Source organism: Budorcas taxicolor, chromosome 6, assembly GCF_023091745.1.
Source record: "Budorcas taxicolor isolate Tak-1 chromosome 6, Takin1.1, whole genome shotgun sequence".
In the NCBI taxonomy this organism is placed as follows: Eukaryota; Metazoa; Chordata; class Mammalia; order Artiodactyla; family Bovidae; genus Budorcas; species Budorcas taxicolor.
Window position 1 is genome coordinate 59057710 of NC_068915.1, and position 17979 is coordinate 59075688.

The 17979-nt window shown below is 38.2% G+C and overlaps 1 protein-coding gene across 2 annotated transcripts in view; it reads right to left on the reverse strand.

Annotated features, from left to right (window-relative positions):
- Positions 1-17979, reverse strand: part of UGDH (UDP-glucose 6-dehydrogenase) — a 32803-nt gene that overhangs the window by 2244 nt on the left and 12580 nt on the right. For both annotated transcript variants that reach the window (XM_052642086.1, XM_052642085.1), the window contains exons 3-11: positions 10292-10393; positions 7004-7204; positions 6698-6895; positions 5846-5993; positions 3614-3708; positions 1676-1806; positions 1320-1453; positions 760-851; positions 535-645 (exon numbers count right to left, since the gene is read on the reverse strand). In XM_052642086.1, coding sequence (XP_052498046.1) covers positions 535-645; positions 760-851; positions 1320-1453; positions 1676-1806; positions 3614-3708; positions 5846-5993; positions 6698-6895; positions 7004-7204; positions 10292-10393 — 1212 coding nt within the window. The remainder of the gene's footprint in view (positions 1-534; positions 646-759; positions 852-1319; positions 1454-1675; positions 1807-3613; positions 3709-5845; positions 5994-6697; positions 6896-7003; positions 7205-10291; positions 10394-17979) is intronic.

The window sequence follows — 17979 nt, forward strand, 5'->3', positions numbered from 1 at the left end:
TTTATACGAGGTAGGGTGAGGCACATCTTGGCCCTATAAACTTTGTAAGAGAGACCAAACTGAATGCCCTTTAGGTTATGAATTTGAGGAGGGAGTAGAGTATTTCACAGACACCACAGAGACTTCCCAGAGAACTGACTGACGTTTTCCCAGAGTTCTGTTACTGCTAAATGAGAAAATATTAAAATCATAAAACTCACAGCCAGGGATTCCCCTGGTGGTCCAGTGGTTAAGGATTCACCTGCCAGTTCAGGGGACACCCATTATCCGGGAAGATCCCACACGCCGAGGAGCAGCTAAGCCTGTGAGCCACAACTACGGAGGCCATGTTCTGCAGTTACGGAAGCCCATGTGCTCCAGAGCCTGTGCTCTGCAGCAAGAGCAGCCACCAAAATGAGAAGCCCGCACATCACAACGAAGGCCCAGTGCAGCCAAAAAATAAATGAAAAAGATGAAAACAAAGACACTCAAAGCCCATTTCAAAAAGCAAACGACCCAACAAGTAAAACAAAACCAATTCAGGATGATGCTTACCTGGAAGCCAATGGTTTGTAGTTCATTGTGGAGCCCATCCAGGACACGTCGTCCGTCAAAGATAAAGGCTGGTTTCAGCATTTTTTTATGAATGCGTTCATAATCCAGTTCCTATAAAGAAAGAACCAGAGAAATAATTAGAGCATACACAGGAACGCATACTCCACCCCAAATGCTATTAGAACACCTCTAAAATTTTCGTTAATCTCACTTCTGTCACTTCACCTTAAACATGTCCCACTCAGTGCAAATCACAACAGCATGGGCACCATCACAGGCTTCATAGGGATCTTTGGAAATGGTCACGAGCCGGGCCACTGTAACAACCCAACAAAAAACTGCAGTAAGAAAGGAGTGATTTGAGATTATGCATTTTAACACTAGGACTGCAGGAGGAATTGAGAGTCTGACAGAAGTGGAATGGTCTGGTTGGAATATGAGTGGGGGTAACAGGGAGGGGCCTGGAGTAGTCCCCAGTCTTGTCCCAGAAGCATCTCCTTATAATCTCTGGGGCTTTTTAAAAGAATATCTTGGAAACATTCTTACAATAATCTACTTCATTACTTGATTACTAATTAGTAATTACGTTACTAATCCACTGGATTACTTCAAATCAAAGTTGATGAAGCAATGTCTGAGAGTTTAATTTTAGAGAAGTGAGGTTGAAAAGAGGGGCCTAGCAATGATAACAATGACCAAAACTGAACAACCAAAGGTTTCCAGAGAATAAATAAGTTTGGGAGCCCAAACTCAAAAGGACACGTGGGAGACAAAGCCTGACTCACCTTGGTCATCCTTTGAAACTCCTGGATGAGAAAGATCCACAACTATTTGCTCCCTTGGTACTTTTGGATCATATATATGGAGGTGTGCGCCTTCATCCATCAAATATTTGCTAATATATATACTAGATGACTCTCTGAAGGAAAAAAACAAAACCCAGCTTTGCTATGCTTCTGAATGGCATATATTTTAATACCTATGGAATTTAATATACAGGTGAGATTCTATGTCTTGTGAGGATATGAACGTCCATTTTTTTACTCTTTATACTATACACATACATGTATTTCACATATACAGCTACCATCAAAAAATCAGGATGAGGATTTGAGATTCTCAAAAAGGAAAGAATTAATACCTTGTATCACCGGTGTCCTTTTTGAAAGCAAACCCCAAAATAGCTATCTTCTTATCTGTCACTGTATTAAACAGACTGTCTATGATCCGAGAAGCAAACCTCCTTCTCTGGTAGTCATTCATGTCTATAACCTGAAAGGATGTACACAATTATGCAAGGATCAGTTAAAAGTGGTACAGCCTGTGTATACACTGCGTATACCTTTATGGTTAGTACTCTTGTATGAATACAAACCTTAAGAATTAACAGGAGGCAAAAGTTTCCAACCTCTTTAGTATCCACAGATTAGAAAAAAACAAAGAATTTTACCCACTCCCTTCCTTTCCCACTCCTCCCCACCCTGAAAAGTTTAAGTTTCATTTGGTTTTAACTTTACATGCATCAGACTGGGATGAATGTTAAGGTGAAGAGCACAGGTAAATTCCAACCCCATTTGAGGTCTGCCATGAGGCCAGCCTAAAAAGGCACATAGAAAATAGTGTTCTCCTTAGCCAACTTCTCCAAACCCTAAGGAAGCAACTAAACTCCAAAGTACTCGCTCATATGCTTAACCAGACCCCTCATCAAAACTGAGTGTGAGTAGAAAGAAGATAGAGAACAGTCAAACCACGTACAGAGCTACAGTCGCCTCCAGATGAACCATAACACCATGAACACTTGGAGAAATTTTTAACTAAATGTTACAAGTAAAAGTCTCTGATCATCTAATCTGTTACTCTCCTAAGAATTTATAAACAAACATCATATTTGTGACCAGTAAAGTCTCTGATCATCTAATCTGTTACTCTCCTAAGAATTTATAAACAAACATCATATTTGTGACCAGAGGAATTTAAGGAAAGACTTTTTTTAAGGCTCTAAGCTTCCAGAAACCATCTCAGAGTCTGAAAGCTTGGGAAATGAGCTCAAAGCTTTAGAAAAATCAAGCCTTTATTTTTTTTGCCACATAGCTGCAAGGCATTGTGGGATCTTAGTTCCCCAACCAGGGATCAAATCTGTGCTCCCTGCAGTGGAACCGTGGAATCTTAACCACTGGACTGCCATGGAACCTGGAAAATGAAGCCTTTATCTGCATTTTCCCCACAATGGACAGTAACATAAAGCCGTTACACTGGAGTGAGTGAAAGGAACTTAGAAGTGTGTATTTCCCTAAAAATGCTCATTTCCTTACTTTCCTACTCACTGCTGAAATCTGAAAAATTATAAACCTGCGGAAAAAATATTTGGAAAAGATACATACACTGACTGGTATCTTGAGCAGATTACTTAACACTGTTAAGCCTCAGCTTCTCCATCTATAAATGCTGCTGGTGCTGCTAAGTCGCTTCAGTCGTGTCCGACTCTGTGAGACCCCATAGACGGCAGCCCACCAGGCTCCTCCATTCCTGGGATTCTCCAGGCAAGAACACTGGAGTGGGTTGCCATTTCCTTCTGGGATAATATTAATGATGAGAACTAAGATACTACATATAAAGTACTTTAAAGAGTGCCTGGCACAGAGTAAGCACTCAATAAATGTTAACTCTATTTCCAGTTTGAGTAGGGTCTCCAATTTTAGCTCTGTGAATCTCAAAGGGACAAAACAAATATCAACACATGCAAACCATTTGCAAGCATAACAATAGAGGTTCTTCTTTTACTTCTCTCTTTTGCCTTTCAAGATGAAGAACTACAATTAAAAGCTCTTGCTTTATACAGGGAGCAAATTTTGTTATTAAAATTAAAAGGAATACTTGTTTATCATAAACTTTCATTATAGCTGATTACCAAAACAGACAAATTATAAACACAGATGCTCAATAAATAAACCTAAAATGAACAAATTGAATATAAGAATAATAGAGTTCCTAGAAAAAATTAATACTCTCAAAAACATTTGACAGAAAAAGATGACATGTTTTAATCGGAAGTTAATCATAACCTGTTGACTATAAATACCTGCTGCCAATAACGAGCTACTTCAGGCAAATTTAGAGCCTCACAGAGATAAACCAAATTCAGAACATCCTTTTGAAAGCAACTCCCACCAAAACCTGAAGAAAGAAAAAAAAAATGACAATATTTTCATTTGGAACCACACAACTAAATCATGTTACAAATTTCTGTGTCATACTAATCAGAAGGCCTATGCTAGGATTTTTAATAATAAAATTTGAATGGGGGAAAATTAATGAGTTTATAAATTATGTGAAATTTGCAAGAAACTAATCAACTATAAATAATTTCCTAATAGTTATAAATAATTTTAAATAATTACAAATAATTTAAAATAATTTTCTAACTTAAGTTTTATTGTGGCTACATTTCTATTTTTTCCGTCATTAGCTGGTATAACTGCTCCACATCTCTCACTCTAACACAGAGCTGGCAAACTTTAACATTCCCAGTGAAAAATATTTTAGACTTTGTAGGTCATGTAGTCTCTGGCACAACTATTCAATTCTGCCTTTGTTGCTCAAAAGCAGTCATAGACAATATGTAATCAAATGGGCATAGCTATTTTCCAATAAAACTTTATTTACAAAAAAAAGCTGTGGGCCAGATTTGGCCTGAGGACTATAGTTCGCCCACCGCTGTTTGAGTGCAATGCAGTATACAGTGAGGATTGGCATGAGCTTTGAAGTCAGACACACCTAGGCACTCACTAGTTGTATGACTGAACAACTTATGAAAATTCCCCCAATCCTTAATCAGCAACACTTTTATATAACAGGTTATAAATTAAGATATATAAACACCTGTTTCAGAACTTGTTGCATAATGTGCCTTCAGGAAACAGTAGCTATTTTTACTAAATGGTCACTAGAAGTAAATATCAGAAAGACAGAAAAGGCCAGGAAATCAGTACTGAAAAATGGCATAAAGCCCCAGAAACATAGGAAGTGCTGCCTATGGCCCAATCTGTAAAAGACTCTTTTTACCTTTACATCAACTTTATTAATTTAAATCCAAAAATATACACAGTTCTCATTAAACTCAGTAGTTATATCCTATAAATTCACCATAAACACTGAATTAGCAAATACTGAAGTGCTGCTTGTAGGTAAAATACAGCATTAGGTTCCTGGGAGCTTCTGGTAATGTTTTTTGTCAACTGATTAACATAATCTTGTTTTATGTGTGCTTATATTTAGAGACACCTTATTTAAAAATATTGTTGACCTTCATTAACAATGAACTCAAAGCCAATAGCACTGAAGTGAAGCTTATCAAACCACATGTATTTTCTCTGTAAAGCACATCATAATTTGCTGACACTTTAGAACACCAGAAAAAATTTCAGCAATATTCTTCAGAGCCATTTTAAACAGTGAAATCACAGAGGGGAAAAAGCACCAAAATGCAAAAAATATGGTACTAAACAGACCACAAAAACAGCAGACATTTGCAGTATGTGAGCTAAAACAAGAAGGTAAGAGTACTGCCTTATTCAACTTCAACTGGGAATGTATGTGTTGGGTGACTCAAATTTTATGCTGCTCTGTTCATATCTGCAAATGACCAGATGAGTACTGATGTTGGGTTACAAATACATTTTAGCAAGTAGGCTAAATAATTCACAAATATGGAATCCACAATTAATGAAGATATTTCACTAAGGTCACATCTGCCACCTCATGCGAAAAGTTGACTCATTGGAAAAGACTTTGATGCTGGGAGGGATTGGGGGCAGGAGGAGAAGGGGACGACCCAGGATGAGATGGCTGGATGGCATCACTGACTCGATGGACGTGAGTCTGAGTGAACTCCGGGAGTTGGTGATGGACAGGGAGGCCTGGCGTGCTGCGATTCATGGGGTCGCAAAGAGTCAGACACGACTGAGCGACTGAACTGAACTGGCTGATCAGTAGGAACAGCAAATGATAAGGAATTTTTTCCTATTGCTTCAGTAAGGTGTTACATGATTTCTGATGTGATCTCCTAAACTTATTCTACCTAAATGTTCTAACAAAATATTAATATATTTCTTCTGAAACACTGAACCATGTTTATATACTAATCAGTGACTAATTATTAAACATATATGTAACTATTGTCTCACTTAGAAAGTCCCTGATAAGCTGAAGGCTACATGTATAATGAAATCATCATTTTAAGGGTGTCAAGCAAAGGCTTCCTTAAAGTTAGAGATCTAACTTTTTCTAGATGCATAGAAAACTTTCAGCTTACCAACACTGGCTTTCAGAAATTTACTTCCAATTCTCTGGTCCATTCCGATGGCTGTGGCCACCTCTTCTACATCAGCTCCTGTTGCTTCACAGAGGGCACTTATAGAGTTAATGCTGCTGATTCTCTGGGCCAGAAAAGCATTTGCTGTCTTTAAAAAAAAGAAAGGAAGAATACAATGAACTAAAATAAACATTTTATATAATCTGCATTATATTTCAAGTTGATGCAAATTACTGAAGGAGATATGAAAGTTTCTGATGGGTTCAATCTAAAGAGGCAATGGGTGGGTTGGTTCAGAAAAATGTTTTAAATTAGAGAAGAAAGGTGATTCAGTTTAGTTCAGTTCAGTTCAGTCGCTCAGTGGTGTCCAACTCTTTGCGACCCCATGAATCACAGCACGCCAGGCTTCAAAAGGGACTTCTCTGGTAGTCTAGCGGCTAAGACTCTTTGCTCCCAATGCAGGGGGCCTGGGTACAATCCCTGGTCAGGGAACTAGATCCCACATGACACAGCTAAGATCCCACATGCTGCAACTGAGACCCAGTTCGGCCAAATAAATAAATATTAAAAAAATAAATAAATAAAGGTGAAGATTTAAAACAGAGAAAGTAAAAAGAAGGAAATGAGTGATTTTTAAAATTAGTATTTTAGTACACTCTATTTTCTTTTACATACTCTAAAATATTTCAAACCCAAATACTTGATCCCCTTATGAAATTATTTCATAATATATAAGAACATTATCTTCATAAGCATATCTTTTATTAAAAAAGTACCTAGGTAGCTTATCAGCATTAAGAGAAATAAGTCCTTGGCTTAAATTTAATAGAGAGTTGAGTGTTACATACTAACCAGTTTGGAAAGTTCTGAAGACCAAGTATTAGTGGTGAGGATCTTTTCTCTGGGAACCCAGTGCTCATACACAGCACACAGTGCTTGCACAGCTCTCTGGCCTTCTGGGGTTTCATCCCCTCCAATCAGTACTCTGTCTGGGTTCTTCAGGTCCTTAATGGCTGTTCCTTCTGCCAAGAACTCAGGGTTGGACAGCACCTAAAATCCCAATGCAAAGGAAAGTTTTAAGCTAGAATTAATTATGGACAACTCAAAGCACTGATATTTACATGAGAAGGCCAGATTCTAATGCTTCCTTTTTCATACCTGTAAATTCAAGTTGGGTTTTGTGTTTGCATCAAATATTCGACGAATACTTTCTGCTGCCCGCACTGGGACTGTGCTTTTCTCAGTCACAATTTTGTACCCGTGTGAGTTTTGCACAATGCGTCTAGCACAAGCTTCAATATACTTCAGATCTGCTGCACGGCCTTTTCCCATTCCATAGGTTTTGGTTGGTGTGTTCACCTGATGAAAGTATACGGAATTAAGAACAAAGTATCTGTGAAATGTTCACTTATATCAAGATACACCCTGGACCATCAACTGACTAGTCAAGTGGGAAGTTAACAGCATCAGTAGGCTTGGTTTCACCCTCTATTAATTCCATGGAAATAATACATTTTATAAATATAATACCTTAGGGAACAGCTTGAAGTACCTGGAGAACTCACTCATTACATTTCTACATTTCTATTGAGAAGCTACTATATATGTGTCAGAGTCAGGATAGCAGGATAGGCAGGGTCTAAGCTAAGACTAGGCTTCCCACATAGCTCATCTGGGCTTCCCTCATAGCTCAGTTGGTAAAGAATCCACCTGCAATGCAGGAGACCCCAGTTTGATTCCTGGGTCAGGAAGATCCACTACAGAAGGGATAGGCTACCCACTCCAGTATTCTTGGGCTTCTCTTGTGGCTCAGCTGGTAAAGAATCCTCTTGCAATATGGGAGACCTGGGTTCAATCCTTGCGTTGGGAAGATCCCCCGGAGAAGGGAAAGGATACCCACTCCAGTATTCTAGCCTGGAGAATTCCATGAACTGTATAGTCCATGGGGTCACAAAGAGTCGGACACGACTGAGTGACTTTCACTTTCACTTCACTAAGCTAAGACTGGAGATATAAAGATGAAGGAGGCTCCAAAAGGAGTTCATGGACTGAAATGAAATGTAAGTTCTCTTACTTCTTCTCCTGATTATATGTATACATATTATCCTAGTCTTTAAAACTAAACTTAAAACTCCTTGTACTCTCCTTTTTTTATAGACCTATATCAATAAGTTTTTATAAATGTCTGCAGTGTCATTCACAAATGCTTTCTTGGCTATTTAGAACTAGAAATTATCTAGCACCTCCAGGATACAGAATACTATGCAGACAAAGACTATCATATAGAAAGAAAAAGAAACCATGAGTTCAGAGTCCAGGCATTTAGTTTTGGCGTAGCTGTATCATGTAACCGTGGGGAAGTATGGCTGCCTTTGTCTCAATGACCTCACTGGAAAATGAGAATAACACATTCTCTAAAATCTAACTCATGAGTTTCAAAACATTCACATAAAAGTGAAAATACTCTGAGAAGTCCAAACTTCTATATAGGAATAATTTTTGAACCAGTATGTAGCACCAATTTTCTTCTCTTGACAAGCTTATGGCTTAATGGGAGACCAAATAAAAGAGTGAAACCAAAACAAATCAAAACATGAAGATTTAGATGAGGTGTGAGAAGCATGAGGAAATTTTGTTTATATGCATGGAACAACTTAGGAAAAGACTTAGGTATGGAAGTCAGGGTACGGTGGCACACAGAAGGGCGAAGACGACTGATAAGACAATGTGAGCCATGCTGGAGATGTGGGATGATCAGATGGTTTCCCCAGGTAAAGGAGCTCTAAAGATAACCACTGAAAACTGATTCCATAGCATAAAACTATTCCTACCTGGAATTTGCCTAAAAATAATTTGGGTAATCTAGGATGGGAGAGAAGTATAAAAGAAGATTGGGGACTTCCCTGGTGGTCCAGTGGTCAAGACTCCATTCTTCCACTGCAGGGGGTGTGGGTTTGATCCTTGGTTGGGGGAACTAAGATCCCACATACCCCGAGGAGCAGCCAAAAAAATTATAAAGACAAAAAACACGAATGACCATGATGACTGTTGACAATGGAGAATGGTTACGTAGGGGTTCATTATATCGTTGGTCCATCTTTTGCATAAGTTTGCTATTTTTCATAATGAAAAGTATACAACAAGCACAATTTGAAAAAAAAAAAACTGATGCCGAGAAAAATGGAAGCTAGGTAGGAGTCATTCCACAAAAATAACTCTAACAGGCACACAAAGCAATAGCTTGGAAAGATTCAAGGGAGTCAAAGGAGCTCAGGCAGTGTATAATCAGCTGTCTTTGCCAGAACACACTAAGGTGAACTCTATTGCCTTAAGAATAGATTCTTTAAAAAAAAATATTTCTTTTTCTTACAGAAAAGTCCCCTATTCCCATTCTAGGTTGTGGTTATCCAAATGTTGGGACTAAGGTAACTTCTTGATTTTCTCCAAGCATCTAGATACTCCCAAATAATTTCTCCTTTTCTATGCCTCTACCCTAACCTTCTACAAGCTTGAGCAGACAAAGGATAGGTGAGTCACAAAACTGGCACCAGTTCCTCTGAAGTAATTTTTAAAAAGACTGAATTCATAGCACAGTTTCACCAAGGGTTTCATTACTACTTTCTCCTGGAGTTCATATTTCTTCACAGTACTGCTTTTGCCTTGATACACATAATCAATTCAACACCATCTCTACTCTATGGACGCCCCTGGTGTTTTCTTTATCTCATGGAACCCAGTCCAAGCTCACACCACTGGCTTTCCCCTTACTCCATAAGGCTATAAAGGTCTTAAGTCATATAACACCCTAGCTCAGCTACCACCTGGTGATAACTATACCATCACACACAGAATATTTGAGTCACCAAAACAGCAAGAAAAAAAGCTACCTTGGTTCACATATTGGATTACCAGAGTGTATTCCCAAGCACTGATTCTACTTTTTTTAATTACAAAGGTACAACAGTTAAGTTCTATTATGAACTGAAGTTATTTATGGACTAGCCTAGCAACCTAATCAAGATATGCCAAGTTCTAAATACTTAATTTAAAATGATTTTTGGAATATAAATTCATCTAGATAGGAGATGGTTGTACAGTTGCAGCAAACTTTACCTGATTCTTTTTACCGTACCTACACCAAGCAGGGGAACCAAGAAACATCGAAATACATATACTATCACCCTATGTGCTCATGTGTGCTCACAAGTTATCAACACTTCCTAATTCTAGATCTCAGGCTAGAATTTTCTCAATGATCTGAAATGATCAGATGATCATAGAGTTTGGTGACTTGTTGGATAAAATTAGTAAGCATCAAAATTCAACTGGACAACTTTATACTAAGTAATGCTATGGCTTAATGCCACTGGATTTATTATTAAACTACAATGAAACTTCTATACAGACAAGAATACATTAACTCACACAGCAAAGGAAAATACTTACAGAAATAAACACAAGATCAGCTTCCTTAATGGCATCATCAATATTGGTAGAAAAAAATAAATTTTTCCCTCGACAGGACTCTACCACTTCTTTCAGTCCTGGCTAAAAAGAGAAAAGAAACGAAGTTGCACATAAATTTTACCAGCCAGATGAGATAACCCAGTAGTATAGAATTGCATTCATTCAGGGAAAGGTCATGTTGTAATTTAAAGGTCTAGATTTGCTCTCAAATAACACCTCTGTAGAAAACTCAAAGATCAAACTGGTACCAAAGGCCATCTAATGTACATTATGTAACGTAAAAAAAAAACAAAGCAAAACTGAACTTGAACAATTAAAGCAGCAGATCAACTTAATGCGTTTCATTGTTGACCATGTTCCAGACTATTTCATAAGAGTTAACAGTTAACACCAAGTATCACATAATGATCAGGAAAGTCAAAGTCTTTTGTGATTTCAAGCAAACATTTGATTTTGCATCGTCATTATGAATGCAGGTTTACTCCCATGAATCCAGGTCGTAGAACACAGACCATTCAGACTAGTTGTGAAATAGTTGATAAATATTTACACATGCGTAAATTTATAACTTTTCTAAGTCCTATTATAAGAAACATGTCTATCAAAAAAATTGTTACTTTCCCATATAATTTTTTAAGTTGATATGTTATATTTTCATTTTTATTCAGTTCAAGAAATTTCTCTTTTTTTGTCTGAATGGCATGCAGGATCTTAGTTTCCTGACCAGGATCAAGCCCTTGCCTCCTGCAGCGGAAGTGTGGAGTCTTAACCCTTGGATAGCCAGGGAAGTCCCTGGTGTCACCAGTTATAGCAACTGTTTCCTTATTTTGACTAGGTTCTAGAAAATTAGAGTAAAGGGTTATTTTACAGAGATTTAATTCAATCCTATATATAATCTTCCGGTATTTAAATTAAAGTAACCTAAACTCAGAGCAATGCAGAATTTATAATAAGTCTTAATAAGACTTCAACATGAATAGCTACATTATTCCATTAAAATCAATGGGATGTTTGTAGATATCCAAAACAAATGCAGAAGCAGTTTATAATATAGGTTCTACCTCTTATTAGGTTCATTATGTAATTATCATAATTAGTATTTCGAATTTATATGGTACTTTTTAATGGAAGAACTCAGATTCTTTCACAGGTTAAAATTAGCTTTTGTTTTATTCAGAAAAAGCAAAGCAAATTATCCAGTTTGGTTTTTTTAGAAGTAGTTATTAATTGGCTTTTTTAAGTGAACAAAATTAACATTAAAGTAATAACTATTTAATAAATATGGTAACACAAAAAGTTTTCATTGTTAAATATTAACAGAATCTACTATTCTGTTCTCTGAGTAAAAACATGAATACCTTATTACCAAGTTTCATCTGATGGTCATTACTATTTCCTTCTTAGACAGTAAAAATGCCTAATTTTATTAATATAGTTTTGACCCATAAAATATAAACTTATAACATTAACCACTGGACCACCAGGGAAAAAAATCACAATGAGCACAACTCTGTGAACCCTAAATACACTTAGCTGAGTTTTTCAATGTAGCTTGGTAATATTTTTACTTGTCCTCTCATTCTGAGATTACTGCTCCAACCTACACTACAGGTTCTTCAGAGGATTGTACCTCCCACGTTCCAACAACTGAGATTGACCAATGTTCCAGTCACTTTTATTTCCTGTTCCCACCAACAAAACAGTACCTTTATCCATTCTTATTTGCATGCCTGTGTGCTCAGTCCTGTCTGACCCCATTGACTGTAGTCTGCCAGGCTCTTCTGTCCACGGGATTTTCCTGGCAAGCATATTGGAGTGGGTTGCCATTTTCTCTTCCAGGACATCTTCCCAACCCAGAGATCAAACCCTAGTCTCTTGAACTGGCAGGTGGATTCTTTACCACTGAAACACCTGAGAAGCCCCATCCTTGTTTACTTCCTTCCAATTTCTGAGAAGGGGACTTTCAAGGCCAATTCCTTTTCTTGTGCTTTTGACCTCATCATCTTTGCTATTTTTCTAGACTTTAATTCCATCAGTTAGCTTCTTTCTTCTTATAATTTTGACCTTTCCTTCTCTATCTGATTTGTCTACCTTAGTTTATTAACATGCTTGATTCTTTATCAACCATAGGAAAAAAATATAAATTTAAAAAAAAATCGTCTTTACCCCATGTCCCTCTCCAGTGACCACCACCTTTATTTCCTTACTAAACTTTTTAAGAGTCATTCCTTTTCTACACTCTTACTTCTCCAATCTCCTACCACTTGTAATTGTTCTTGTAAAACCTGCAATGGCCTCCATAATATTGAATTTCAAGAATATGTCTCATCTCTTACTCCTGCTGTATCTGTCATAACTGACAGCTTATTCACTCTGCAAATACTTGTCAAGTAGTGACTGAGTACTGGCCCCTGTGTTAGTCACTCATAATCAAGACATATTCTTTATGGAGTTTGCACCACTAAAACTCTTCTGGGTTTTAGTTCACCTTCTCCAAACTATTCTTCATAGCTTCCCTAAGGCATTTCTTCCTCCACCCACCATCAAACATTGGTATTTTCCAGGGTTCTGCCCTTGACTCATGTTCTGTTCTCACTATAGGTCCTTCCTGAGAGAGCTAACCTACTCTGATTTTACTGCTGCCTGCATATTTTTTTTAATACCTGGATAATCTTAACTTTACCTCTTCAGACTTGAATTCTTTTTTTTTCTTTTTGGCCATGCCTTGTGGCATGTGGAATCTTAGTTCTCCAACCAAGGACTGCACCCAGGCCTCGGCTGTGAAGGTGCCAAGACCTAAATCACTGGACCACCAGGGAATTCCCCAGCCCTGAATTCCTGAATATCATTCTAGATTCGTTCCTCTCCTTCATCCTTTTATATAATCAACAGTCAAGTCTGATCATTTTTCTTTCTAAATATTTCCCTTGGGAATTCCCTAGGTGGTCTAGGGGTTAGGATTCTGAGCTCTCAGTGCTGAGGGCCTGGATCGAATCCCTGGTTGGATCACACAAGCCTCAGTAGTCAGTCAGTTCAGTTGCTCAGTCGTACCCAACTCTTTGTGACCCCCTGGACTGCAGTATGCCAGGCCTCCCTGTCCATCACCAACTCCCAGAGTTCACTCAGACTCATGTCCATTGAGTCAGTGATGCCATCCAACCATCTCATCCTCTGTCATCCCCTTTTCCTCCTGCCTTCAATCTTTCCCAGCATCAGGGTCTATTCCAATGAGTCAGTTCTTCACATCAAGTGGCCAAAGTATTGGAGTTTCAGCTTCAGCATTAGTCTTTCCAATGAATATTCAGTACTGATCTCCTTTAGGATGGACTGATTGGATCTCCATGCAGTCCAAGGGACTCTCAAGAGACTTCTCCAACACCACAGTTCAAAAGCATCAATTCTTTGGCACTCAGCTTTCTTTATAGTTCAGCTCTTACATCCATACATGACTACTGGAAAAACCACAGCCTTGACTAGACGGACCTTTGTTGGCAAAGTAATGTCTCTGCTTTTGAATAAGCTGTCTAGGTTGGTCATAACTTTTCTTCCAAGGAGCAAGCGTCTTTTAATTTCATGCCTGTAGTCACCATCTGCAGTGATTTTGGAGTCCCCAAAAATAAAATCTGTCACTGTTTCCACTGTTTCCCCATCTATTTCCCATGAAGTGATGGGACCAGATGCCATGATCTTCGTTTTTTGAATGTTGAGCTTTAAGTCAACATTTTCACTCTCCTCTTTCACTTTCATCAAGAGGCTCTTTAGTTCTTCTTCACTTTCTGCCATAAGGGTGGTGTTACCTGCATATCTGAGGTTATTGATATTTCTCCCAGTAATCTTGATTCCAGCTTGTGTTTCTTCCAGTCCAGCGTTTCTCCTGATGTACTCTGCATATAAGTTAAATAAGCAGGGTGACAATATACAGCCTTGATGTACTCCTTTCCTGACTTAGAACCAGTCTGTTGTTCCATGTCCAGTTCTAACTGTTGCTTCCTGATCTGCATACAGATTTCTCAAGAGGCAGGTTAGGTGGTCTAGTATTCCCATCTCTTTCAGAATTTTCCACAGTTTGTGGTGATCCACACAGTCAAAGGCTTTGGCATAGTCAATAAAGCAGAAGTAGATGTTTTTCTGGAACTCTCTTGCTTTTTCGATGCTCCAACAGATGTTGGCAATTTGATCTCTGGTTCCTCTGCCTTTTCTAAATCCAGCTTGTATACCTGGAAGTTCATGGTTCATGTACTGTTGAACCCTGTCTTGGAGAATTTCAAGCATTACTTTGTTAGTGTGTGAGATGAGTGCAATTGTGCGGTAGTTTGAGCATTCTTTGGCATTGCCTTTCTTTGGGATTGGAATGAAAACTGACCTCTTCCAGTCCTGTGGCCACTGCTGAGTTTTCCAAATTTGCTGGCTTATTGAGTGCAGCACTTTTATAGCATCATCTTTTAGAATTTTAAATAGCTCAACTGGAATTCTATCACCTCCACTGGCTTTGTTCATAGTGATTCTTCCTAAGGCCCACTTGACTTTGCATTCCAGGATGTCTGGCTCTAAGTGAGTGATCACACGATTGTGATTATCTCTGAGAACCTCACGAACAGTATGAAAAGGCAAAATGATAGGACACAAGCCTCAGGGCAAAGTAAAAAAAAAAAATTTCTCTAATCCAGTGAGTCTCAGAGTAAGTGGAGTGAGGATGGAATGACTCTCAAGGAAGCTGTGCATTCAAAAGAGCTGATTAAATATGATAATACATATGATTTATCATTTCTCTATCAGTGACGAGGACTTAAACATAAATCACCAAGAGTCTCTCTAATATGAAAATTTGGTATATACAAAGAAAAATCAATACCATAAAATTAATAGTATCATTGAAAACAAATATCTACTTGTATATTTTATTTATTTTTCTAAAGAAATATTCTTTTTCTTTTAATTTTATTTAGTTTTGGTTGTGGTGGGTCTTCACTGCAAGTGGAAGCCACTCTCCAGTTGGGGCGCCTGGGCCTCTCACAGCAGTGGCCTCCCCTGCAGAGCACAGGCTCCAGGGCTTGCAGGCTGAAGCAGTCCCAGCTCCTGGGCTCCACAGCACAGGCTCAATAGTTGTGGCACCTGGACTGGCTGCTCCACAGCATGTGGGGGCCTCCTGGACCAGGGATTGAACCTGCGTCCCCCACACTGGCAGGTGGGCTCTTCACCACTGAGCCACTAGGAAAGCCTGGTTGCATATTTTAACTGAATTATAGGATACAGATTTAAGGAGGAAGTTGATTGCAAAGGTATCTAAAGTTTCTCCGGAAATAAAATATTTCTCTGCCTTGTCCAAGATCAGTTCAGTTCAGTCGCTCGGTCGTGTCCGACTCTTTGTGATCCCATACGCCAGGCCTCCCTATCACCATCTCCCGGAGTTCACTCAGACCCACTTCCATCGAGTCAGTGATGCCATCCAGCCATCTCATCCTCGGTAGTTCCCTTCTCCTCCTGCCCCCAATCCCTCCCAGTATCAGGGTCTTTTCCAATGAGTCAACTCTTCGCATGAGGTGACCAAAGTACTGGAGTTTCAGCTTTAGCATCATTCCTTCCAGAGAAATCCCAGGGCTGATCTCCTTCAGAAAGAGCTGGTTGGATCTCCTTGCAGTCCAAGGGACTCTCAAGAGACTTCTCCAACACCACAGGTCAAATGCATCAATTCTTTGGCACTCAGCCTTCTTCACAGTCCAACTCTCACATCCATACATGACCACAGGAAAAACCATAACCTTGACTAGACGGACCTTAGTCGGCAAAGTAATGTCTCTGCTTTTGAATATGCTATCTAGGTTGGTCATAGCTTTTCTTCCAAGGAGTAAGCGTCTTTTCATTTCATGGCTGCAATCACCATCTGCAGTGATTTTGGAGCCCCCCAAAATAAAGTCTGACACTGTTTCTACTGTTTCCCTATCTATTTCCCATGAAGTGATGGGACCAGATGCCATGATCTTCATTTTCTGAATGTTGAGCTTTAAGCCAACTTTTTCACTCTCCTCTTTCACTTTCATCAAGGGGCTTTTTAGTTCCTCTTCACTTTCTGCCATAAGCGTGGTATCATCTGCATATCTGAGGTTATTGATATTTCTCCCAGTAATCTTGATTCCAGCTTGTGTTTCTTCCAGTCCAGCGTTTCTCCTGATGTACTCTGCATATAAGTTAAATAAGCAGGGTGACAATATAAAGCCTTGATGTACTCCTGTCCTGATTTAGAACCAGTCTGTTGTTCCATGTCCAGTTCTAACTGTTGCTTCCTGACCTGCATACAGATTTCTCAAGAGGCAGGTTTCTCCACAGTTTATTGTGATCGACACAGTCAAAGGCTTTGGCATAGTCAATGGTCAGTGCAAAATCACAACTGGTAACAATATGTATAAGCTACTCAGTAAAGGAATTCATAAAACACCATGAACTCTGGTTAAACTTGTCACTTGTTCTTCTTCTTTCACAATTCTTCCTATTTGACATTTCACCTAACATTCACACCTTCAATACGGCCAAGGAAATGTGTAGGAATAGTTTTACAACACAAAATAAAGAAATAAATTTTGTCCCATTTTGGAACAAAGGCCTAACATATATTTGAAAATGGATAATTGGGGGACATGGCTCATTTTCCTAATTTTTTCCCCCAATTTTTTTTTTAAATACACAATGCTACGGAAATAATCTATTTTCTTCTGATTTATAAATTCCTTCAGTAGGTGCCTTTTAACAACTAATGTCTAAGAAATATACATGAAAATTATAAGCCTAAAGTCATTTACTTGCAAAGAGGAAAACCATTCTACTTGTTAAAACAAGAATCTTCTTGTTACAAGAAGATTCCTTCTAGAATTTTAAAGTAGCAGTGCCATGTTTTTAACCTCCAAAGTCAGCTGGGTTTTATTGAAAGGCTCCATTTCTTTGCAAGCTACACTAACTAGTACAGAACTGAAATAGCTGCTTAGCTTATCATCATCTAATTTTCTGGAGTAGACATATTAAAAATGAGATAAAAATAAGACTATGAAGACCAAATAATTACAACTTTACATAAAGCCAATACAATGATGGGCTGTTAGAGTTCTGAGAACTCAAACATTGTTTCAAATGGGCAGCCGTGCTAGATAGACTTTCAAATCTTTTAGATTCTATTTAAAGAGTTTTAAAGAAGAAAAATTTTATGAAATAAAAGTATGAAACAACAAGAAAGACTTTTGATTTTTTTGGTAGGTTAGCAAGAAAAAACAAGTAAGACATGGAAAAAAATCATCTTAGATCTTAATTCTTTTTCTCTAAGTATATATCCCAATTGGATTTAATATCAGTGTAGACTACTACTGTGTTTTTTTGGAGGAATTTAACTTTTAATTTTTCAAAAAAAAAAGTATAACATGGCAAAGTGAGATCACTGATTCACTTCTTCTGTGGCTATTACTTTTATTTTGGGTATTTGGCTGTTATTTATTTTTTATTTAAGTATAGTTAATTAATTTATTTATTATAGTTTATTTATTATAAATTAACTATACTTAAATAAAAAATAAATAAATAAGCAAGTAATGCTCAAAATTCTCCAAGCCAGGCTTCAGCAATACGTGAACTGTGAACTCCCTGATGTTCAAGCTGGTTTTACAAAAGGCAGAGGAACCAGAGAT